This window comes from Mandrillus leucophaeus, unplaced genomic scaffold, assembly GCF_000951045.1.
Source record: "Mandrillus leucophaeus isolate KB7577 unplaced genomic scaffold, Mleu.le_1.0 Scaffold29, whole genome shotgun sequence".
NCBI classification, from domain to species: domain Eukaryota; kingdom Metazoa; phylum Chordata; class Mammalia; order Primates; family Cercopithecidae; genus Mandrillus; species Mandrillus leucophaeus.
In genome coordinates this window covers 1,327,107-1,353,835 of record NW_012103031.1, presented here as the reverse complement: position 1 = coordinate 1,353,835, position 26,729 = coordinate 1,327,107, and the positions used below count along the sequence as shown (strand labels likewise).

Sequence of the window (26,729 nt, the reverse complement as noted above, 5' to 3'; positions counted from 1 at the left end):
TTTCACATAAGTAAACATAAAATGTTCCAGACAGTTGAATTAAGACCTTGCTTTCTCTTATTTAAAGGGTAGCCCTTAAGACAGTATAGGTTCCAAACATTCTGTGCAAACCCAGTGACTCTGATGATATATGGTAAAATACAACTGAGAAATGGCATGGAGGCTTATGTTTGGAGGACCCAGCAGAGGCAGCATAGCCAGGCCTAATAGTGCATTTGGATCCTTGCCCCCAGAACAGTTAGTGGAAGTGTGTGCACCATCTGCCAAAACCAGGGTGGCCTTTGGTTTTCCCACTCCAGTTCCTCCCTTTGTTGTCACAGCCATGACAAATCAGTGACACTAATGTCTGCTTCTAAACTTTCTACAAGTTACATGGTCTCTCAGGCCAGGACAAACTATTGAGTTAATGTGTCAGCAGCATTGGCCCCTGAGGAAAGATCTAGGTGAATGTCTAGACTCACATGGTTCCATGTCAAGGCAGAGGCTAGGCTGGGCAAACTGTTCAGTTTCTTTCCAGCTCCCTCTGTTTGGTAGAGTAATGCTGCTTTTGGTTCCAGTGAAGAGGCTAACAGAAAAGCCAGTCATCTAGTGCACTTAATTGTGTTGGCCTAAGGAGGGCATGGTCTACACTACAGCTTCTGACTCCTGGGCTGTACCAGCATCATCTAAGGCTAAGGTATTGTCTGCCTGGCTGCCTGAATCTGTAGTGACAGCCCCACAACATGGCCGACCACAAACAGATTGACACAGATGGTGCCCCTGTGTCCAGGATTGAAGCAGATGAGATGCTAACATGTTTGTCCTTTGAGTGACCTCCACTAGGGGGCCAGGACCCATGAATATCTCTTTGGAGTTCTACCGTGAAGGATGAGGAATATTCTCACTTCACCTTAATCCTACCTGGATGCTTTTGCTGTCATCACTGGCTCACAATCTTGCTTACTCCCCTGCCCTGACAGTTTAAGATAACCTGCTAAGCAGGTTTATTTGAAATAGGGCTATTAAAATAAACTGTTGGGAAGATATATTTTAAAAGACATATGCAATCTTGTCATAGAGTTATACATTTGTGCATTAGATTCATATTCCTGACATTATTCTGGAATGGTGAGGTTATTTTACACACATTTATTGTAACAAATACTGAACTAACAGCCCTCATTTATCACCTAGGAGGAACATGCTGGAAATAGGCTATCTCCAAAAAAATCTGATTTTAAATAGAATGAATTTAAGCCATATCAATTCGTGTAAAAATGTCAGAAGATGGAAAATACGTTGCCACAACTCACCGAATTTCTAACGTTTCTGTGAAAGAATTAAAATGACGTCTATATTTTCTATGTTCCTGTCATCATGATTCCCAAATCTTAGTAAGTGTGAAATTGAGGTGGAAGTGAAATGTGACAGGCAAGAAGCCTCACTACCCACAGTGGGGAGTGACTCTTCCCTCCACCTGCTCTAGGATGCCAGGATCCCACCAGTGAGAAGATTCATCCTCTTCTCCTGCAGTGTAAAGGGGAAAATGTAAAATCCAAATTCTGGTTTAGTAAGGAGAAGTCAGGTTTCCACGGCCAAGTTTGGGATGAGATCCATCACTCTTTCCTTCCTTATCCTTCCTTCGGTCCAAACTATTGTCAAGTAGATCATCCTTAATCAATGCTGTCCCTAAACCCTTCTTGCCACTAAAGATGGACAGGGGAGATGCTTATTTATTCCTTTATACATCTGCATAAGATCTATAATAACCTCTATGTGTTTGTAGCATCCAACACTTAAGCTACTTCTCCTTGAACATCTTTTTTTTTCTTTTTCTTTTTTTTTTTTTTTTTTGAGACAGAGTCTCACTCTGTTACCCAGGCTGAAGTGCAGTGGCATGCTCTCAGCTCACTGCAACCTCTGCCTCCTGGGTTCAAGCGATTCTCCTGCCTCAGCCTCCCAAGTAGCTGGGAATATAGGCATGCACCATCATGTCCCAGCTAATTTTTGTATTTTTAGTAGAGACAGAGTTTCACCGTGTTAGACAGGCTGGTCTTGAACTCCTGACCTCAGGCATTTCACCTGCCTCAGTCTCCCAAAGTGCTGGGATTACAGGTGTGAGCCACCATGCCCGGCCTGACCATCTTTTTTGATCTTCAAAACAGATAAGGGAAATAGAAGCCTGATTAGCACCCCAAGTTCAAGAAAACAGAGGTGAAGAGCCTGGACAGTTACTCACAAATAGAGGAGCACCAGGGTGACAGCCAAGAGAAGCCAGGTTTCCACAGCCAAGTCTGGGATGAGATCCATCACTACTTTCCTTCCTTATCTCTCTCCTCTGAGTTTTCCTTTCAGCTGTGTGCTGCTGTTTGCTGGGCTGTGTGCGTGGAGCTTTCCTTCCCTGCACAGCAGTGATTCACTGAGGCTGCTGGATTGTTTATATGCTGGAGAAGGAGGCAGGGCTGGAGTGGCAGCCAGTAGCAGGGCCACCTGTGCTCCGCCTGCAGTTGGAAGAGGCTTCTCCACCTTGGCAGTTGGCAAAGAATCACACACACACACACCCCTCACTGACCTCCTTTGAGTTCATATTCTATGAGGAATCATAAACAACTCAATCAATGTTGCTGGGGAGTCCAAGGGTTCTGGGTCCTTATCAGAAACTCAGGTGGAGCCATTGGCATGAAATCTATTAAATATCCTCTCTCCTGCCTTTGTCTCCATGGCTGTCCTCATTCCACAATACTTGAAATTCATCCCAACAAGCCACACCTACAGATCTTTACCTATGCCTAGAGTGTGCCTGCACTCCCTAGAAGACTCCTACGCATCCTTCCAAACCCAGCCAGACAATGCCTTCTCTTAGAGTCTTTCCTCACCAACCTCCTCACACATATGTAACCATTTCCTCCCCTGGGTACTTTCTGTCCCCTTCTTGCAGTCCTATTGTCCTCTTTCCTCTTTACCACCATTGTGTGTTTCCACGCCTGTTTCCCTTAGCAGAGGTGAGTTCCTCAAGGGCATAGTCTGGTCTTATTCACTGTCATGGCTCCGGTCCCTATCAGGGTGCTGTACACACAGTGGGCGACCAGAAAGACTGGTGGAGTTGACTTGGCTGAGATTGCTGTGCCCCTGTGTGTCATCCCCTCTGACTTCCAGTGACCACTCCATCTTCTTAGGTCATTAATACAGCCAGATCTCTTAGCTGTGACTCAGCTGCTGTCTCTGCACTTTCAGGCTTGCCCTCTGTGATTCTGTTGGCAAGAGGACCCCTAAAAAAGAGACAGGGCATGGATGAGATGGAGCTGATGGCTTCGTGGAACAGTATCAATTTGTGCTGCTTCCTGTGAACTTTTCAAAAGTCCTGCCATAGACAGCAAGTCAGACAGGTTCTTTACCAAAGAGTGGTCCCTACTCTCTGGATATGCTGCAGGTCTGGAAACGGTAGGAGAGAAAGGAGAGAAGAGAACAGCTGCCCAGATGGTCAAGTGGACCCCAACCACCTCAGCCAGCAATGATGGGGCAGCAGTCACTGCAGCCTCACAAAGCATCAAGGACTCCAATAAGATGGTCCCAGCCTCTTGCGGGTGGAATTGGAATTTAAAGCAAATGACTTCCTTTTTAGCAAGCGGGGGATTTCCTAATGGGAGGAGAGCAGGTCCCAGGAGCTGCTAGAGATGAGGCCTGTAACAGCAGTTGCTGCCACCTGTGAGCCCCCTGACCCATTCCTGATGGGAGAGATCTCAGTGATGAGGGTGTGAAAATCATATCAGCTCATTATCATCATTCAGACCCAAGTTCTGTGTCTGCTTGGCCTGATGAATGGATTACATAACAAACAAAATCTCAGAGTTCTTAAAACTCAATAGAAATAGATGATGTTTAAGCTGTGCTTGTGCACTTTCTCCTCTCTTTATTCTTTCTCACGTTCAGCCCTCCTGCAGAAACTGATACTCACCCCAGAAAGGCACGTTTTCCCATCCCTGTGGCCCTTAAGCCTCCAGGGCTGCTCAGCACCTGGCCTGAGTGGGTGACATTCACACCAGATTCCATGTCAGACTCAAGGCAAAGTGGGCAAATGTCATGTGCAGTGTTGCGCCAGGTGTATGCTGGGAGCCACATCTTCCTTGGGGACAGCCTAGTGAAGCAGGAGACACATAAACATGTTTGGATGGAGGTATGCATGTGCCATAACTCTGGAATCCCTGGAATAATGGAGCCCTACAGAGAGGTATCTAAGAAAAGAAGTGACAGCAAGTGTCAAGTCAACAAAGGACAGACATGGGAAGGTGGGTGACAATCCCCAGGAGAAGTAGGATTAAAGTCCAGGGAATTCTGACACATATCTGTCTCTTTTCAGTGGCTTCGCTGAGCACATGACATAGGGCCATGCTACTATCCCCCGTTTACAGATGTAGAAACTGAGGCTCAGTGATTGCAAGTAGCTTCCCAGCTGCTACTGATCACAATAAAACATTATAAAAAGCTAACAGGAAGGGAGATGGAAGGTCCTCTGCTGCTCTGGTGCACCTACCATTCCCTGCTAAGCGTCACCATGGGAAATAGTGAGATTCAAGGCTGCAACCACAAATTGGTTGAGATTTGTGTTCCTGTCTCAAGGGTTACTCCCAGCGGCACTCCCATGGGTCTTCTAGAACAAAGGACTCCATCTCATCTCAGCAGGGAGGAGGAAAGATGCATTTTCTGACCATATCAGTAGCATTGCTGGAGGATCTCACTGTTCCCACACTGAGAGGTGCACAGAACACACTCAGACAAGTAAAGATTCCAGTGTCATCTGATGATTATCAACAACTTCATTAGCTCACCTAAACCCAGAGCCTTTCTTATTTGATTTTTTAGAAACAAAACTCTTACGGAAATAAATATGTTTTCTTCTTTCCTCTAAAACACATACTTGGCTAAGATGATTTTTATGCTAAAATGAAGATTTACCTGCCTTACAAACTTCAGGAGGTGGTCTGACTGGTTGGAATCTATACCAACGGTGATAGACTAATCATTGCTTGGGACTCAAATGCAGCCGGCACTGTGTCCTAACTAATGCAATTGGTGTTACTCTGCAAAGGAAGATAATCGAAGGCATGTTCTGCCACTTAATTCCACAGAAGGTAACATCTTCTAACATGTAGGAACTTGACTACTGACAACTGCACTGAATGTGTCAAGGAAAATACACCCAACCACCACGTGCCTCTCCCCTACTCTTTTCCTGTATTAAAGCATTCATCATGTTTTTTAAAGCTCTCAGTACTGTGCTCTCAGTACTGTGCTCCCAACCAAAGTTGGTCTTCGTCAACTTTGTACCCTAAGCACATAGAGCAGAGACAAACAAGCAGATAATTATAGTACAGCTAAGGAAAAATAATCATACAATTATAAGAAATACAAGGTCCTTATCAACAATGAAAGTCTTATCTTCTTTCTCAGTCTGGTTTCATTGGATCATAGTTTAATCTCAACATTCAGAGAAGCATTAGTCTCAGATATCAGCATCAGTGGACAGGCTGTCCAGGGACTCAATGATGCAAGGAACACCATCACTCCAACGTTTTCATCCTTTTATATTGGTAGCCCAAGTGGTACCTCTCTTCTGGGAAGCTTGTCCTGACCTCCAGTGGCCAAGTGAATTGCTAGTGGTAAGGGGAGGCAACACTGCTCTGGAATTATATGTGTATTATATTCAAATTTCACAGGTCATGATCTTGAGGATGTAAACCAAAAAAAAAAAAAAAAAAAAGAATCCTCTTTCTGTAACTCAGCTCTCAGGTCCCCATTCTTCTCAGTAGGGGAAAACTTGATCTTGCAGGTCAGGGTGACCAGGTGGTATCTAAGTTTTGTTTTTATTTATTTATTTTTAAAATTGTTTTGAGACAGGGTCTCACTCTGTTGCTCAGGCTGGAGTTCACTGCTATGATTATAGCTCACTGTAGCTTCCACGTCCTGGGCACAAGTGATCCTCCCACCTCAGCCTCCTTAGTAGTTGGGAATACAGACATGCAACCATGGCCAGCTAATTTGTAGTACAGATGGGGTCTAGCTATGTTGCCCAGGCTGGTCTCAAACTCCTGGTCTCAAGTGACCTCCTGCTGCTGTCTCCTAAGGTTCTTGGATTTCAGATGGGAGCCACCACACCTGGCCTTTAAATATTGGTGGCTGGAAGAGGGGCATAGCTAATGCTTTTGGGCCTCATGCTTGGGGGTGGTGTTGAGGAGAGTGACAGGTGCATGGACATGCTCTCTTGGCACTGGAGGAGGTAGGTGTCTCACTTTGATGCCACTGTATGTTGGTTAGCCTGTATGCCTACTGTGTTCAGAGCATGTGGCAAGCACTAAATTTTAAAGAATCGGAATCTTTGCCCTTATGAAGCTAGCACCCATATAGGAGAAAGAGACACCAAACAGCCACACAAATAATACTGAATTACAAATTAGGATAAATGCTATGAAGTAAAAGAATCCTTTACTTAAGCTCCCAGCGGTATCAGACACAGTTGATCCTTCTTTCTTTCCCTAAACTCCATCTCTCTTTGAAAGATATGAATGCAACAGAATCAACAAGACTTGACGGATGGGAAGTGTGAGACCTTGGATATTCCTGGGCCTGTTTCCTCATCTGTCCATGGGGGAAACTGACCAGAATTGGCTTATGAAGACCAAGGTTCTCCTTGCCCAAATTAGAAGGCCCTTTCAGGACTGCCTGCCTCTCAGCCTCTGTGTCCCTCTAGGATTTTCAAAGGCATTCCCTGTCCTCTATTCTCCTTCTCTTATCGATCGCTTAGGCTCCACCTATGGGTAGGAGAAAGAGCAAAGGTGGGGTAGCATGGAACTGGGAGAAGAAAACCACCCACTTAGGCCCTGAACTTTAAATTGTGGATTGGTTTCTTAACTGAGATTGCAGAGAAAGGGTTTCACACATGCTCACACCCACTCATACACAGCTCTTACTCCAGGAAACAATAATGAATATGTGTCATGCTAAGTACTTGCCCTGCATTAACTGATTCAATCTGTCCAACAGCCTCATGGTATTGATATTGTTATGATCCTTATTTTACAGATGAGCAAACTAAGCCACAGGAAGGTTAACCGACCCATCCAAAGTTACATCACTAATTGCTCTAGCAGAGCCAGGATTCATATTTAGATCCTCTAGCCTGAGAGCCCAGGGTCATAATCTTTTGACACAGGCCCAGCCTTGCCCAAGGTCACACAGAGTTAGTGGGGAACTAGCAATGCAGTCCTGGCCTTCTGAACAGGTAGTGGCCAGAGCTCTGCCCATACGCTGGGACAAAGTGAGGTGCCTTAGCAAACTCATCAGTGAGGGCTGCAGTGAAGCAATGTCCTTCCTTCTCTCTTCCCACCCTTCCCTGAAGCATAAGCACGTCTGTAGACTTTATGACAAAACAGAAGAGGGGCTCTCTCTCTCCTGCCACCTTGTGAAGAAGGTGCCTTCTTCCCCTTTGCCTCCTGCCATGATTGAGAGTTTCCCGAGGCCTCCCCAACCATATGGAACTGTGAGTCAATTAAACGTCTTTCCTTTAAAAATTAATAAAAAGAAGAAGAGGAGGAGGACTTAATCATGACCGTTTGTTTTCTACTCCATTCTAGAGTCTCTATTTCTTGATAAAGTAACAACTAACATCTCCATGGAAATTCACAATTTACACAGTTCTTTCCCAACTCTTTTAATGATCAGCAAGAAAACTTTGTAAGATGAGTAGTGTTAGGATGATTTAACTCACACTTTATAGATGTGGAAACAGACAGTTAGAAAGAGACTTCAGAAGTGACTAAGCCATGAAGTCAGGGCATGGAGAAGGACATTGGGATTACAAATTGTGCCAGTGGCATTCTTGCTGGGATTCCAAGGAGGCTCCTAAAACAACATGGCAGGTTGTGTCAGCCACACATGAGATAAATATTTCCCTCTACACCTCCCAGTACACTGCCAATGTAGTTATAAAATGCTACAGAGCTGGTCGTGACCATGAAAACAACATGTGCATCCTACCAATTTGTGTATTCAGTGAACTCATGGTTTCAGCAGAAAGGGTAATGTTGCAAATAATTCTGACATGTCGCAATCAGAATCATTTGTGTTTCCAGGAAAGCAAAAAGTAAAAGGTGATGAAACCAACATGTCAAAGAGAATTCAAAGATTGTGAGGCAAATTTCAGAAGAGCACGTGAAAGGGAATTAATGAAACAGGAAATTGGTGAGGGAAATGAAGATCATCACAAGATGTGTTACAAAACATCAGCAAAACCTACACCGCTTCTCATACTCCTTATTTCAGGAGTTTTGCCTGACCCTGGGCAGGCCTTATCCAGGGAATTTGCTACTCAGTCACCAGACAGCATCTCAAAAAACATAGATCTCAAGGAAACATGTTTCCTTGGCTTCAGTCCCTCCAACTGCTCCTATCACCCACAGGATAAAATCTAAGTATCTCTAGGAAGTAACACAAGACCCTTTCTCATCTGGCCACTGTTAGCTTCTTCAGTCTGTCTCAGTCCACTTCTCCAAATGTACATGATGTTTTAAGCAAATGGCGTGATTGGCCAGTCCCCAGGCTCTACAAATATGATGTGTCTGTGTCTCCTTGTGTCCACACAAGTTGTTCTTCAGCATAGAGTAGGTCCAACCCAGCTTCCATCTGGTGCATTCCTAACCATCCTTCAGGAGTCAACCAAGGCATCATCTGCCCAACAAGCCTCTTCCATGACCTCAGCAGGCAAGTGCTGGAGAGGGTCCTACTGGTGCTTTCTCACAGTTTTAACAGCCGAACTCACAGTGGCTATCATCCTGGGATGCTCACAACATTCACATGCCTGGGGAGCTTCTAAAAACCACAGGTCCACTGGGTGTGGTGGCTCATGCCTGTAATCTCAGCATTTTGGGAGGCCAAGGTGGGCAGATCATGAGGTCAGGAGTTCGAGACCAGCCTGGCCAAGAGACAAGCTTGGTCAATATTGTAAAACCCCATCTCTACTAAAAATACAAAAATTAGCCAGGCATGTTGGTGGGTGCCTGTAATCCCAGCTACTCAGGAGGCTGAGGCAGGAGAATCGCTTGAACCCAGGAGGTGGAGGTTGCAGTGAGCCGAGATCGGGCCATTGCACTCCAACTCCAGCCTGGGTGACAGAGCGAGACTCCATCTCAAAAAACAAACAAACAAACAAAACCCCCACAGGTTCCTGGGCCTACCAGATATGAGAAGGGGTTGCCTAGGGGCCTAACAATGAGGAGGCAGGGACCATTGAGGGCCATCTGGAGAGAATCCAAAGTGACCCATCAATCCAGAGACATGAAAAAGAAGGCATCATGCCCAACTCATTCCATGAGGGCCACATGAGCCAAATCAGAAAAAAATCAGGACCACAAAGGAAGATGGCATGCCAGTCTCATTCATGAGCATCAGTGCAAAAATCCTGAACAAAATAGTAGCAAGCCAGAGACAGCAGTGATCAAAGATGATACACCATGACCAAGTTGTTTCAACGACTCAAGATTCTTGAGGTAACGACTCAAGAATCATTAACAGAGAAAAAGTATAAATACCAATGATCTCGTCAACAGGTTAAAGGAGAACGGTTATAAGACCATCTCAATGGTTTTAGGGAAAGCCTTCGATAGTTCAATAATAATATATTAATGATATATGATAATATTCAACTCTCATTTATGATATAAAAAACCTTCAACAACTAATAGCAGGAAATTTTCTTAATCTGATGAAAGCATCCAGAAAAAAACAAAAAAACTTAGAGAAAACATTATTCTTACTAGTATAAAAGAAGTATCCTGTTATACCTTCTTAATGTTTACCATGTGCACATACTACCTTTTCAAAACTAGTAACTTTTTTTAAACGAAAAAAAACCTATCAATTAACTTACTTTTTTCTGTAATTGAAAAGAATATGACAACTTGTCCTTGTCAGAAGTCCAGCTTGTGATTCACCTGGGGTCAACACAGGACAAGGTTTAATAATCACTGAAATAATTAAACATTGTAATGACTCATGAGACTGCTTGAACTGACATGATTTCAAGGGCATCGAGAGGCTGGGGGAAAGCAGAGGGTCAGCAAATTCATTTAGCTGAGATAACCTCAGTTTACAAACTGAGTTTATGACCTTTAGTTGGGACATGAGTTTCTTTGATAATCAAATGAAAGGAATGAACCGTGTGCCCAGGATAAACCAGCATCCAGCATTTTTGCATGCAGTTCCAAGGGGACCCCAGGGAGACATGTTACTAGGAAGTTTGCCAAACCCAGTGACTTTCCAGGGGGCCTGCCCACCCAAGTGCAGCCCATGCCTGACACCCAGCCCTCAATGCCCTATTCTGATCGGTTACATGGTTATCTCCAGAACCATGGGCCCTCTCTATCAGTGTGAATGGGTCTCCGCTCTGCCCAGTGCTATGACACAACACCGGGGAACAGAACCGTAAGGGAAGGTGTGAACAAGACCTTTGCAGACAGAGCCATACGATAACCCTAGGTGGGGGTACTTCACCACATGGAGGGAACTGGAGAGACGCCAGGAGTTCTGGGAAGGCAGAGATAAGGGGACCTGGAACAACCTGGGGTGAAGTCTTCCTAAAGGAGTGACTGTTTGCATTATCATAGACAGAGAAGTGTTTGGACAGAAGAAGGGAAGGTGAGAAGCATTTCAGGCTGTGAGAATGCTCCAGCTTTTTCTAGTAATAAAAAAATAGAAAAAGTAGAAATTGCTTTTAACTTTGTGTATTGAATAAGCAAGAAATGGCATCCCAACCCTTTTTCTTTATTATTATTATTGTTGTTTAGACAGAGTCTTGCTGCATTGCCCAGGCTGGATTGCAATGGCACAATCTTGGCTCACTACCACCTCAACCTCTCAGGCTCAAGCAATCCTCCTGCTTCAGCCTCCTGCGATGGGCATGTATCACCATGTGTGGCTAATTTTTTGATGCTTTGTAGACATGAAGTCTGATCTTGAACTGACTTGGTAGAATGGTCTTGAATTTCTGGCCTCAAATGATCCTCCTGTCTCAACCTTGCAAAGCACGGGGATTACAGGCATGAACTGCTGAGCTCAGCCACTTTATTATTAACAAGGTTGAATATTTCTGTATTTTTGATAGCTGTGTCCTTCTTTGATAAAATGTTCATGTCCTTTGCCCTTGTGATACCTGTTGGAGTTGCTTTGTTTTTCATGTCAAGCTATAATAAATATAATTTAACTGGCAAAGAGAGAATGGCCCAGCTTAACCCTTATTATCATTGTTGTCATTTCTTGGTTGCAAGGTACAGTGTCTGTATTGAGGCAATTTTAATTACTGCTAATAAAGAAGCTATCTGGCCAGGCATCATGCCAGCATGTGGATCTTATACTTGCAGGGCAAAGGTTCTGCCCTCCACCGGTCAGCAAGAGGCTTGAGGCTGAGCGGAGACCCCAGACAACATCGCTGGGTTTGGCAGGCACCATAGTGACCTGTCCCATGCCTGTTAGTGTATATTTCTGAGATGTAAAACATGTTTAGAGGTGAAATTCACATAACATAAAATTAACCATTTTTTAATGATTTTCCAATCTGAGGACTGAAAATTAACCATTTTAAGGTGAACAAATCAGTGGGATTCAGTACATTCTGTGTTCTGCAACCACTACCTTTATCTAGTTGCAAAACGTTCCCATCATTCCAAAATAAGGCCTGTACCAGTTGAGCAGTTTCTCCCCAGTCTCGCCTCTCCCCAGACCCTGGCATCCACGGTGGCACATTCTGTCTCTCTGGGCTTCCCTCTTCTGGATATTTTATATGATGCAATATATGGACTTTTGTTTCCGGCCTTCACTTCATAGTATATTTTTGAGGTTCATCTGTTCTGTAGCATGTGTCAATATTTCATTGCGTTTATGGCTGAATAATATTCCATTGAATGGATAGACCACAATTTATTTATCCATCCATCGATGGACATGTGGACTATCTGCACCTTTTGGCTATTGTGAATTGGACTGTTAGGAATATGTGAGTCCATATATTTAAGTAACCGTTTTTAATCCTCTTAGATGTATAACTTGGAGAGGAATTGCTGGGTCACACAGAAATTCTGTTTAACTTTCTGAGAAACCTCCAAGCTGTTTTCCATAGTGGCAGCACCATATTACATTCTCATCCGCAGTAGGTGAGAATTCCAGTTTTTCCACGTTCTTGCCAACACTTCCTATCTTCCTTTTTAAAAAAAATAGCCATCTGAGTGGCTGTGAAGTGGTAACTTTTCTGGGATTTTGACTTTGTGCAACCACAAAGAATTAAGAACCTGCAAGAAGATGCCAGAGACAGAGGAGGACAAGAAAAAGGTGTGGCTGGGAAGCTGACAAAGGTGGCCCCTGAGCTTTCTATTTTTGTTTGTTTGTGTTTGTTTCTTTTTCGAGATGGAGTCTTGCTCTGTTGTCCAGGCTGGAGTGCACTGGCACAATCTTGGCTCACTGTAACCTCTGCCTCTTGGGCTCAAGCAGTTCTTGTGCCTCAGCCTCCCAAGTAGCTGGGATTAGAGGCATGCACCATCATGCCTAGCTAATTTTTTGTATTTTCAGAAGCAATGGGATTTTGCCATGTTGCCCAGACTGATCTTGAACTCCTGAGCTCAGGTGATCTGCCTGCCTCAGCCTCCCAAAGTGCTGGGATTACAGGCATGGACCACCAAGCCCAGCCAGGTTCCTGGGCTTTCTATGGACTCCAGAGATATCTCGTTCTGTAGAGAGAAGACAGCGAGTAGGGATCCTTGGAATATAACTGACTTGCAGGCCCTGTATGAGTTATTTAAACTTCCTCAGCCTCAGTTGCCTAATCTATAAAATGGGTGTTAATGATTCTGTCTTTCCCTCCCAAAGGAGCCCAGAGGAGACCAGACCCTGGCCTGTGATCTGCAGTGGGCTTGGGACCTAGATCTGTGAGTCTGGCTGGTGCTGGCTTTGACTAGAGAGAATGGAGGATATTACCAAGCCTAGTACCTGATTCTTGGCAGTCTTTCCATAAACGTTTGCCCAATATGAAAACAGTTAGTTCAGTAGTTGCTGAGAGAGAGGACAAAAGTTATAGAGTAACCCTACATTACACAATGTATTTTCTTTTTATCAGAAGGGGAGACATGAGTTCAAGTTTTACTGAACAAATAATTAAAAGGTTGGGCATTTGTTAAGCAGGGTCTCTGAGCCACAGAGTGACCTATGGAAGGGAGCATTGGAGAAGGCAGGAATTGGAAGGTGGGAAACAGCCAGATCAGACCAGACATGTAGGATTAGGAGGAAATGAAGGGACAACCAAAACACTATTGTCAGAATGAAGTCATCACAGGAGTCCAGACCCCTCCAAATCTGTTGTTTACTCACTTGACCATGGGCAAAATCCTTTTACTCTCATTCCCTGTCTAGCCATTAGAACCACATGTTCTTGATGTCCAAGATTCTGTGAGCTAAGTTCAAAGCTTCCGAGGCTGCAGATCACGAGACAGAAATAAAATGCAGTCATTGTGGCTGAAATCAGCAGCCAGCTAAAATATGTTGCAATTTAAGTAATACCACCAGTGATGACACATATCTGATATTTTCCTACAGCACTGTCTTACTGGCGTAATCTTTGTTGAATATTAAACAATGAACTCAACTTTGCACATGAACCTTAGGAAGTTCAGATGATAATGACTACTGCAGACAGGTTGAGAATATGAAGTAGGCTTACCCCAAAACACATTATTAGGGTCAATTCCAGTGACTGCCATTGAAAGTCAAGGCTTATTTGACAGGTTTAATTCTTTCAGAATATGTACATCGAAGTAGAACCTGAAAGACAGCCACTTCCATGCCCAGAAATTATTATTATTATTATTAATTATACTTTAAGTTCTGGGGTACACGTGCAGAACGTGCAGTTTTATTACGTAGGTATACACGTGCCATGGTCGTTTGCTGCACCCATCAACCCGTCACCTACATTAGGTATTTCTCCTAATGCTATCCCTCCCCTAGGCCCCCACTCCCCAACACGCCCCAGTGTGTGACATTCCCCTCCCTGTGTCCATGTGTTCTCATTGTTCAACTCCCACTTATGAGTGACAACACGCAATGTTTGGTTTTCTGCTATTGTGTTAGTTTGCTGAGAATAGTGGTTTCCAGCTTCATCCATGTCCCTGCAAAGGACATGAACTCATCCTTTTTTATGGCTGCATAGTATTCCACAGTGTATATGTACCACATTTTCTTTATTCAGTCTATCATTGATGGCCTTTTGGGTTGGTTCCAGGTCTTTGCTATTGTAAATAGTGCTGCAATAAACATACACGTTTATGCGTCTTTATAGTAGAATGATTTATAATCCTATGGGTATATACCCAGTAATGGAATGGCTGGGTCAAATGATATTTCTAGTTCTAAATCCGTGAGGAATTGCCACACTGCACAGAGGAGCTCTGTCCCAGGGAGACAGGGGTTTTATCTATAAGTCCCTGACTGGGGCTGCTGCCTTTTTTCAGAGATGTCCTGCCCAGAGAGGAGAAATCTAGAGAGGCAGTATGGCTACAGTGGCCTTACTGAGCTGTGGTGAGTTCCACCCAGTGCAAACTTCCCAGGCGCTTTGTTTACACTGTGAGGGTAAAATCGCCTACTCAAGCCTCAGCAATGGAAGATGCCCCTCCCCCCACCAAGCTCGAGTGTCCCAGGTCAATCTCAGACTGCTGCTGTGCTGGCAGCCAGAATTTCAAGCCCAGTGGATCTTTGTTTGCTGGGTTCCAAGGGAGTGGCGCCCGCCAAACCAGACCACTTGGCTCCCTGGCTTCAGCCCCCTTTCCAGGAGAGTGAATGGTTCTATCTCACTGGCATTCCAGGTGCCAGTGGGGTATGGAAAAAAAAACACTCCTGCAGCTAGTTCAGTGTCTGCCCAAATGGCTGCCCAGTTTTGTGCTTGAAACCCAGGGCCCTGGTGGCATGGGCACCAGAGGGAATCTCCTGGTCTGTGGGTTGCGAAGACCATGGGAAAAGCGCAGTATCTGGGCCAGAGAGCACGGTTCCTCAGGCTTAGTCCCTTATGCTTCCTGGGTGAGGCGACACCCCACCCTGCTTCGGTTCACGCTCCGTGAGCTGCACCCTCTGTCCAACCAGTCCCAATGAGATAAACCAGGTACCTCAGTTGGAACCAGGTACCTCAGGTGCAGAAATCACCTGCCTTCTGTGTCAGTCTCACTGGGAGTTGCAGACTGGAGCTGTTTCTATTCGTCCATCTTGCCAGCAGTCCAGAAATTATGTTTTCCAAAGAAAAGGCCCCATGCAAACTGGCTGAAACAAAATGGGTTTATACCCATGAAATAATCCAGGGGACTTTAGTCAATAAAACTCAATGCTGGTAAAGTTACTTTAAATAATTTTGGTAAAGTTATAACAACAAAAGCCAAAATTTAAAAAATATTTTTAGGAAAGAGGCAGGGACTGTGTGGTATTCTTTTAGTACTGTGACAGCCTGGTAGAGATGGATTCTCCTTTTTTTATTTTTCATTTTTTTTTGCTAGAAAGTGACTTGAAACCATATGAAAATATGAAAATATGAAAATATAAAGTTCTTTGGTAAAAGTAAATATATGTACAAATGTAAAACCTGGATTATTGAAACTTAGGCTTGCAGCTCCTCTTTTAATACTTTTATAGGATATAAAAGACCAAAGCATAACAAAAAACTATGTCTATGTAAATGGGTACATGATATATAAAGATGTAATTTGTGACATAAATAACATAAAGGAGGGAGTGCAGAGCTGTAAAGGAGTAGTGGTTTTTAATGAAATTGAAGTTAAATTGTTATCAATTTAAAATACATTGTTATGACTTTAAGAAGTTTTATGTAATCACCATGGTAACCACAAAGAAAGTATCTACAGAATATACACAATAGAAAATGAGAAGGTAATCAAAACATGTCACTGTAAAATATCAACCAAACACAAAGAAAGGCAATAAGAAAATGAGGGACAAAAAAGCTGTAAGATATGCAGAGGACAAACAACAAAATCACAATAGTAAGTCCTTCTATCAGTATGTTTTAAATGTAAATATATTAAATATATTAGACCCCTCTAAAGACACAGATTGCCAGAGGGAATAAAACAAATGGGATCCAACTATATTCTGTCTACAAGTGACTCACTTTAGATCTAAAAACATGCATAGGTTGAAAGTGAAAGAATAGAAAAAGATATTCCCTGCAAATAATAATCAAAAGATAGAAGGAGTGGCTATACTAACACTAATATCATACAAGATTGACTTTAGTTCAAAAACTGTTACAAGAAACAAAGAACATTGCATAATGACAAAAGGGTGAATTAACCTAAAAGATACAATAATTATAAACATATATGTACTGAACATCAGAGCTCCTAAGTATATGACACAAACATTGATAGAATTGAATGAGAAAATAAATAGCTCTACAATAATAGTAAGAGACTTCAATAGTCAACTTTCAATATTAAACAGAACAACTAGACAGAGGATAATAGGGAAATAGGGGACAAGAACAACACTATAGGCCAATTAGACCCAACAGACATATACAGAACATTCCACCCAACAATAGTAGAAGACACATTTTTCTCAAGTGCATATAAAACATTGTTCAGGATATACCATGCATTAGGCCACAAAACAAGCCTTAATAAATTTAAAAAGATTGAAATCATGTAATGTATCTTTTCCAATCACAATTAAGTAAAACTAGACATCAACAGCAGAAGGAAAACTGGAAAATTCACAAATATATGAAAATTAAACAACACACTCTTAAACAACCAATGGGTCAAAGAATAAATCACAAGAGAAATTAGAAAATATCTCGAGACAAATTATTATGAAAACAAAAAAAACCAACTGATGAGATGCAGCAAAACAATGCTAAAAGGGAAACTTGTAGTTATAAACATTTCCATTAAAAAAGAAGTTCCCCAATGAATATATTGTGTGCGTGTGTCTTTATGGCAGAATATTTACATTCCTTTGGGTAAATACCCAATAATGTGATTGCTGAGTCAAATGGCAATTCTGTTTTAAGTTATTTCAGAAATTGCCAAACTCCTTTCCACAGTGGCTTTACTTACAATAGAAAAGACATGGAATCAACCTAAATGCCCATCAATGACAGACTGGGTAAAAAAAAAAAATGTGGCACACATACACCATGGAATACTATGCAGCCATTAAAAAAGAATGTGATCATGTCCTTTGCAGGAACATGGGTGGAGCTGGAGGCCATTATTCTAAGTTAACTAACACAGGAACAGAAAACTAAATATCACATGTTCTCACTTATGAGTGATAGCTAAACATCAAGTATATATGGACAAAAAGAAGAAAACAACAGGCACTGGGGCCTACTTGGGGGTAGAGGGTAGGAGAAGGGTCAGGGTAAAAAAAAACTACCTATCCTATGCTATGTTTATTGTCCCAGTGACAAAATTGTCTGCACAACAAACACCTGGGACATGTAATTTACCTACATAACAAATCTGTTATATAATTTACCTATATAACAAACTTTAGGCTCATGTACCCCTGAATCTAAGCTAAAACTTAAGAAAACAGTGCTCCCAGATGGCCATATGTAGCTGTGCTGCAGAGAGGCATAGAGGAGCACCCCCACCCTCACCCACTGCCCCGGACCCTTGTAATCACCCCACTTCTCTGTGCCTGGGGCAAGACCCAGCCAGCCCCAGGCACCATGCTGCCCTAGGACCAGACCTTCTGACAACTCCTGGCACCCAAGACCCCCTCCCCTGCTGTAAGTTGATGCACACAGTTCTTCCAGTCCTATTTTTTAATGGATTATGATCCACACCCATTGAAGATACCAACACAAAGCAGTGTGTCCCAGATGGTAGAGCAGCCTGGCTAGGTGTTTTGTAGACAACAGGGCAAGAAGAGTTTGGAGCCATGAAGGAACAGTGTATGAGGACTGGTGAGGGTTTCCTATTGATCTTTTCAGGCACAGATGAGGCGGTTTTGAAGAAACCTATAAATTCCAAAGACAGATTCTCCTCAGAGTGAAGGAGCATGGTGAGTTTCCAATGATTTTTATGGGTAATAAAGCAGCTCTGGATCATGAAAGACAAGAAACACAGGAAAAACAACATTTAGCACAGCAAGGTAAGGTAATATACATGGAGGTATCAGCAAAGATTAGGATGAATGCAGAGGGTGCCTTCTTTTTTTTTTTTTTTTTTTTTTTTTTGAGACAAGATCTTGCTCTGACACCCAGGCTGGAGTGCAGTGCAGTGGTGTGATCACAGCTCACTGCAGCTTTGAATTTTTGGGCTTAAGTGAGCCTCTCGCCTCAGCTTCTGGTGTAGCTGGAACCACAGACCACCAGGCTCAACTTATTTGTCTTTCTAAGGGATGGAGTCTTTCTATGTTGCCCTGGCTGGTCTTGAACTCCTGGGCACAAGTGATCCTCCTGTCTTGGTCTCCCAAGGTGCTGAGATTACAGGCATGAGCCACCATGACTGGTCTCAAGCTTTCTATGAACATGTCTGGAATATAAGGAAATTTCAAGAGCAAAATGTCTTCTTTCACTGGAACCAACATGGGAAGAAAAAGGCAAGAAGGGCTGACATCATGTCATTTTTCTAGAATCTCTTGAGTTTTATCTACCAAATGCCAGGGAAAGGCCTCATCTCCTCCTTCTCTCCCTACAGTTTACATCTTGTGGGTACTTTTCTAGCCTTAGACAAATGATGACCTTGTTAGCTTTACAACAAGAAGCTGGCTAGTTCTTTCCATGAAGCTAATGCAATGGTCATTTTCAAGCAAATTTAAAGGAAGCACCAAGGAGGCTTCATAGATTATCCAATTTCTTTAAAAGATATGTCTGTGTATACACAGACACATTCTTTTTATTGGTACTTACATTTTGATAGAATCAAAACAGTCTTGGAACCTAGGCCACTTGCCAAGCTGAAGCCACAGGCTGTGAAATAATTTTTAATTTCTGGAATCAGGTTGTCTACTGTTACTCCATATAAAAATATATAGGTTTTTATTGTGATTTTTTGGCCTATTTTTAAAATTTCAATGTCAACTTTAGGTAACCTTAAATACATTGAATTGAATCTACAGAAGTGAGACATCTCAGTATCAAAATGCCTATTGTACTTATGGATTAAAAACTGCTTATAAAAGCCTGTGTTGCAGAATTGGAAAAAGAAAAAATTTGAAGTTCATATGAAACCAAAAAAAAAGCCCACATTGCCAAGACAATCCTAAGCAAAAAGGGCAAAGCTGGAGGTATCATGCTACCTGACTTCAAACCATACTACAAGTCTACAGTAACCAAAACAGCATGGTACTGGTACCAAAACAGAGATATAGACCAATGGAACAGAACAGAGGCCTCAGAAATAACACCACACATCTACAACTATCTGATCTTTGATGAACCTGACAAAAACAAAAAATGGGGAAAGGATTCCCTATTTGATAAATGGTGCTGGGAAAACTTGCTAGCCATATGTAGAAAGCTGAAACTGGATCCCTTCCTCACACCTTATACAAAAATTAATTCAAGATGGATTAAAGACTTAAATATTAGATCTAAAACCATAAAAACCCCTGAAGAAAACCTAGGCAATACCATTCAACACAAAGGCATGGGCAAGGACTTCATGACTAAAACACCAAAAGCAATGGCAATAAAAGCCTAAATAAACAAATGGGATATAATTAAACTAAAGAGCTTCTGCACAGCAAAATAAACAACCATCAGAGTGAACAAACAATCTACAGAATGGAGGAAAATTTTGCAATCTACCCTTCTGACAAAGGGCTAATATCCAGAATCTACAAAGAATTTAAACAAATTTATGAGAAAAAAATCAAACAACCCCATCAAAAAGTAGGCAAAGGATATGAACAGACACTTCTCAAAAGAAGACATTTTTGCAGCCAACAGACACAAGAGAAAATGTTCATCATCACTGGTCATCAGAGAAATACAAATCAAAATCACAATGAGATACCATCTCACACCAATTAGAATAGCAATCATTAAAAAGTCAGGAAACAACAGGTGCTGGAGAGGATGTGGAGAAATAGGAAATCTTTTACACTGTTGGTGGGAGTGCAAACTAGTTCAACCATTATGGAAGACAGTGTGGCGATTCCTCAAGGATCTAGAACTAGAAGTACCATATGACCCAGCCATCCCATTACTAGGTATACACCCAAAGGATTATAAATCATGCCACTATAAAGACACATGCACACGTATGTTTATTGCGGCACTATTCACAATAGCAAAGACTTGGAACCAATGCAAATGTCCATCAATGATAGACTGGATTAAGAAAATGTGACACATATATACCAGGGAATACTATGCAGCCATTAAAAAGTTCGTGTCCTTTGTAGGGACATGGATGAAGCTGGAAACCATCATTCTGAGCAAACTAATGAGATTTACTCCTGGAACGCAAGGGCGATTCAGCAGATGACAATCAACTAATGTATACCATATTAACAGAATGAAGAGGAAAAAAAAGACTACATCATTGATTATTTCAATTGATGCAGAAAAAAGTATTTGACAAAATTTAACACCATTCCATGATGAAAACACTCAATAAATTAAGAATAGAAGGAAATTAGCTCAACATAATAAAAGCCACATATGAAAAAGCCACATATAACATCATTTCCATTGATGAAAGACTGAAAACTTTTTCTGCTTGATCAGGCACAAGACAAGGATATCTACTTTACCACTTCTATTCAACATAATACTGGAAGCACTAGTCAAATCAATTAACTAAGAAACATAAATAAAAGGCATCCAAGTTAGAGTGGAAGAAGTAAAAGTATCCCTGTTCACAAATGGCATTATTTTATATGTAACAACCACTGAAGATTCCACAAGAAAAGCTGCTAGAACTAATAAGCAAATTTGGCATGGCTGAGCATGGTGGCTCATGCCTATAATCCCAAGCACTTTGGGAGGCTGAGCTGGGAGGATTGCCTGAGATTAGGAGTTCAAGACAAGTTTAGCAAAGTTGCAAGATGCAAAATCAACACACAAAAATCAGTTGTGTTTCTATACACTAACCATGAGCAGTCTGAAAAGGAAATTAAGAAAAAAAATCCATTTACTATAACATCGAAAAGAATAAAATACTTAGGAATAAACTTAACCAAGAAGAGAAGAGACATACATTGAAAACTACAAAACATTGCCTAAAGAAATTAAAGACACCAATAAATGGAAAGGCATTTCATGTTTATGAATTGGAAGACTTAATATACTTACAATGTCAATACTACTCAAAGATATTTGTAAATTTAATGCAGTTTCTGTCCAAATCCAAATGGTGGGTTTTTTGTTAGAAATAAAAAAATTCATGTGGAATCTCGAGGAACCCCAAATAGCCAAAATAATCTTGAAAAAAGAACAAAGCTGGAGGTCTTATAGTTCCTGACTTCAAAACTTACTACAAAGCTACAGTAATCAAAATAGTATGGTGCTGGCATAAAGACAGATGCAGAGATCAATGGATCAAAACAGAGAGCCCAGAAATCAACTTTGTATACATGGTCAAATGCTTTTTGACAACGGTGCCAAGACCAATTGGGAATGGACAGTCTTTTCAACAAATAGTGTTGGGAAAACTGACATCTACTTGCAAAGGAATGAAACTTAGTTTACACTATATACAAAAAAACACTGAAATGGACCAAAGACCTAAGTAAAAGAACTAAAGCTATAAAACTCTTAGAAAGAAACATAGGGGAAAATGTTTATGACATTGGATATGGCAATGAGTTATTGAATATGACACCAAAAGAACAGGCGACAAAAGAAAATATAGATAATGTGGACTACACTGAAATTAAAATCTGTGTGACAAAAGACACAATCAACCAAGTGAAAAAGCAATCTATAGAATATAAGAAAATATTTTCAAGTTAAATATCTGAAAAAAGGTTAATATCAAGAATATATAAAGAATTCCTGTAATTCAGCAACAACAAAAACAAATAACCTGACTTTAAAAATAGGCAAAGGACTTCAACAGAGATTTCTCCAATGAAGATATACAAATAGCCAAAAAGCACATGAAGAAAATGCTTAGTATCACAAATCATTAGGGAAATGCTAATCAAAACCATGATGAGATATTTCCTCACACCCATTAGGATAGCTACTATTTAAAAACAACAACTAAAAAATAGCAAATGTTGGTGAAGATATGGAAGAATTAGAACATTTGTGGCTTCTTGTTGGGAATATAAAATGGTGCAGCTACTATGGAAAGGTGTAGTGGTTCCTCAGAAAATTAAGAATATAATTACTGTATGATCCAGTGATATTATTTCTGGATATATACCTAAAATAACTGAAACTGGGATCCAAAAAGATATTTTTAAAGCCATGTACATAGTAGCATTATTCACAACATCCAAGAGGTGGACACAGCCCAAGTGTCCATTGACATATGAATGGGTAAAAGAAATGTGATACATACACACAAAGGAAGGTTATTCAGCCTTAAAAGAAAGACAAGTCTGATATCTGATACAAATTGATGAATTTTGAGGACATTATGTTAAGTGAAATAAGCCAGACACAAAAGGACAAATACTGTATGATTCCACTCATATGAGGTACATAGAGAAGTCAAAATTATAGAGATGGAACACAATGCACAACAATGTGAATGTACTTAACAGCGTTTTCTGTCCCACTTAAAAATGGTTAAGATGGTGAATTTTATGCTTTGTGTATTTTTACCTCAATTTAAAAAGAGGCCATCAACATGAACTTTGGAGTTCTGATCTCATACAATCAACAAGATGAATTCCCAGGACTGAAGAAAAAAGCAGGAAATTGTGGAGATTTCCCCTGGAGACAAAAGTAGCAAATCAAACCTCTGAAGGCTGTAGATGAGGGAAAACCTAAGGGGATGATATGTCTGGAGCCCAGGAGAAACGGGCCCAGCAGGACCCCAAGCAATTACTGCACGGTTATTTCTAATGATGCCCACTGGAGGTTACTCCATAGAGTCCAAGAGCAGCCCTGCAAATGAGCCGAGGGTGAGCCCAGTCACCTCTCCTTGGTCTGCCCACCAGGGAATGAGGCTCTGCTGTCCCCAGCCACCTTCCTCTCCCTGCCTCCCACAACCTTCTTTCTCATCTTGCTTTCCATGGAGCCCAGGCTTATGTCCCAGGTCCCAGGCTGCTTGTGATCTTTCCACCCTCTTAAGAGAGAAGCCACTCAAGAGGAGGCAGAGGGCTCATGTAGGGTTAACAGAAATCAAATCAACTGGACAGGACACTGCCCATATAGGAGAAGGAAGAGACACTCCTTCCCAAAGTCCCTAAATGCCTTAGCCAAAGACATCTCTTTCTCCTTCACTTCTCAAAGGCTAGCGGAACCTGACCCTGAAGGGACCCTGGAAACCATCCAGGGATCCAACCTCATTATTTTAGCAGAGTACAGACTTGCCACACCACACAGGATTAAATTCCTGGACAACCTCTCTCAGTCCCTGACCTCATCCCTACAATGAGGTATTCTCCAGCAATTTCATTGCCCATCAATTCCAGCCCCTTCTAATGTTTAATCTGTGCAGAGACATCAGAAAATGTTTGCTGGTGCAAAGACAGGCCCAGAAGCAGAGCAGGTGACTACCGCAATGGCCTCATTGTCACATCGTGAAGAATGTAAGCCACTTATCAGGGAAAAGTCTGGTGGAAGTTAAACCTCAAAGTGTTCTCATCATCCTCCAAATTAACATCTTATGTTTGTTGACATGTGCACAAACATTCTGACAAATATGTCATCTGTATGTAAAGGCTATTACGCATTCTGTTGTGAAAATCTACATCCTAGGCACATATCTAGACATCGACACGGTATTTCATTTTTACTCTCTGTATAGTGTTCCATATCATTGATATGTCATAGTTTGCAAGCAGTTCTCCCATTATTTTGGACACTTGGGTGTCTCAACCTTTTTTAAATTTAAAGATGGTGTCTCAATAAACAACTTTGAACCAATTACCTTTTTCCATATGATTTGTTTCCTTCTGTATGACTTCAAACATAAAATTCCTACATTTGTATAAATTTATTTCATCTCTGTAAGCCTTTCTAAGTGAGATGAGAGTACCCACCTATATGGTTTGGGGTAGAATTTTATAACTAATACTGAAATAGCACAGTGTCTGTTCTAATGTGTACATTTATTAAAAGTAAAAGCAATCGAACCCATAGAGATAGAGAGTAGAAAGATGATAAACAGAGACTCAGAAACATAGTTGAGAGTAAAGTAGGAATAGTTACTGGACACAAAAAAATTGATAGCACACAGGGTGATTATAATCAATATTAATTCAATCACACATTTAAAAATAACTAAAACCATATTATTGGATAATTTGTAACACAAAGGATAAATGCTTAAGGGGGTAGATGCCCCATTTTCCATGATGCAATTATTATGCATTGCATCCCCATACTGAAACATCTCATTTATGCCATAAGTATTTACCCAACGTATGTGCCCCAAAAAATTAAAAATTAAAACGTATTTTATGTTTTAAAATTGAAACTAAAATTTAAATTTTAATTAGAATGTTTTACATATCAACCAAGAACTTCATATCCAGCCAAACTAAGCTTCACAAATGAAGGAGAAATAAAATCCTTTATAGACAAGGAAATGCTGAGGGATTTTGTCACCACCAGGCCTGCCTTACAAGAGGTCCTGAAGGAAGCACTAAATATGGAAAGGAAAAACTGGTACCAGCCACTGAAAAACAAACCAAAATGTAAAGAACATCAACAGTATGAAAAAACCACATCAACTAATGGGGAAAATAACCAGCTAGAATCATAATAATAGGATCAAATTCACACATAACAATATTGATATTAAATGTAAATGGGCTAAATCTCCCAATTAAAAGACACAGACTGGTACATTGGATAAAGAGTCAAGATCCATCAGTGTGCTGTATTCAGGAGACCCATCTCACGTGCAAAGACACACAAAGGCTCAAAATAAAGGAATGGAAGATTTACCAAGTAAATGGAAAACAAAAAAAAAGCAGAGGTTGCAATCCTAGTCTCTGATAAAACAGACTTGAAACCAACAAAGATCAAAAAAGACAAGGAAGGGCATTACATAATGGTAAAGGGATCAATGCAACAAGAAGAGCTAACTACCCTAAATATATATGCACCCAATACAGGAGCACTTACATTCATAAAGCAAGTTCTTAGAGACCTACAAAGAGACTTAAACTCCAACACAATAATAGTGGGAGACTTTTACACCCCACTGTCAATATTAGACAGATCAATGAGACAGAAAATAAATAAAGATATTTATGACTTGAACTCCACTCTGGACCAAGAGATTTTAATAAATATCTACAGAACTCTCCACCCCAAATCAACAGAATATACATTCTTCTCAGCACCTCATCACACTTATTCAAAAATCGACCACATAAATGGAAGTAAAACATTCCTCAGCAAAAGCAAAAGAACAGAAATCATAATAAACAGTCTCTCAGACCACAGTGCAATCAAATTAGAACTCAGGATTAAGAAACTCACTCAAAACCACACAACTACATAGAAAGTGAACAACCAGCTCCTGAATGACTACTGGGTAAATAACAAAATGAAGGCAGAAACAAAGATGTTCTTTGAAACTTATGAGAACAAAGACACAACGTACCAGGATCTCTGGGACACAGCTAAAGCAGTGTTTAGAGGGAAATGTATAGCACTAAATGCCCATGGTAGAAAACAGGAAAGATCTAAAATTGACACCCTAACATTATGATTAAAAGAACTAGAGAAGCAAGAGCAAACAAGTTCAAAAACTAGCAAAAGACAAGAAATAACTCAGATCAGAGCAGAAATGAAGGAGATAGAGACACAAAAAAACTCATCAAAAACATCAATGAATCTAGGAGCTGGTGTTTTGAAAGGATTAACAAAATAGATAGACTGCTAGCCAGAATAATAAAGAAAAAAAGAGCAAAGAATCAAATAGACACAATAAAAAATGATAAAAGGGATATCACCACTGATCCCACAGAAAAACAAGCTACCACTAGAGAATACTATAAACACTTCTATGCAAATAAACTAGAAAATATAGAAGAAATAGACAAATTCCTGGACACATACACCCTCCCAAGACTAAACCAGGAAGAACTCAACTCCCTGAATAGACCAATAACAAGTTCTGAAATTGAGGCAGTAATTAATAGCCTACCAACAACAAAAAAAAAAGTCCAGGACCAGACAAATTCACAGCTGATTTCTACCAGAGGTACAAAGAAGAGCTGGTATTATTCCTTCTGAAACTATTCCAAAAAATAGAAAAAGAGGGACTCCTCCCTAACTCATTTTATGAGGCTAGCATCATCATGATACCAAAACCTGGCAGAGACACAACAAAAAAAGAAAATTTCAGGCCAATATCCCTGATGAACACCAGTGCGAAAATCCTCAATAAAAATACTGCCAAACCAAATCCAGCAGCATATTAAAAAGCTTATCCACCACAGTCAAGTTGGCTTCATCCCTGGGATGCAAGGCTGGTTCAATATATGCAAATCAATAAACATAATCCATCACATAAACAGAACCAATGACAAAAACCACATAATTATCTCAATAGATGCAG

At 41.0% G+C, this 26,729-nt stretch overlaps 1 protein-coding gene and 1 pseudogene across 2 annotated transcripts in view; one reads left to right on the top strand and one right to left on the bottom strand.

Annotated features, from left to right (window-relative positions):
- LOC105543708 (cytochrome P450 3A8) overlaps nucleotides 1-2,473 on the bottom strand; it is a 37,372-nt gene extending 34,899 nt beyond the window's left edge. For both annotated transcript variants that reach the window (XM_011985742.1, XM_011985743.1), the window contains exon 1: nucleotides 2,219-2,473. In XM_011985742.1, the coding sequence (XP_011841132.1) occupies nucleotides 2,219-2,289 (71 nt within the window). In that variant the 5' untranslated portion in view covers nucleotides 2,290-2,473. The remainder of the gene's footprint in view (nucleotides 1-2,218) is intronic.
- Nucleotides 2,474-10,360: 7,887 nt separating this feature from the next.
- On the top strand, nucleotides 10,361-18,800 carry LOC105543753 (annotated as a pseudogene).
- The last annotated feature ends 7,929 nt before the right edge of the window (nucleotides 18,801-26,729 follow it).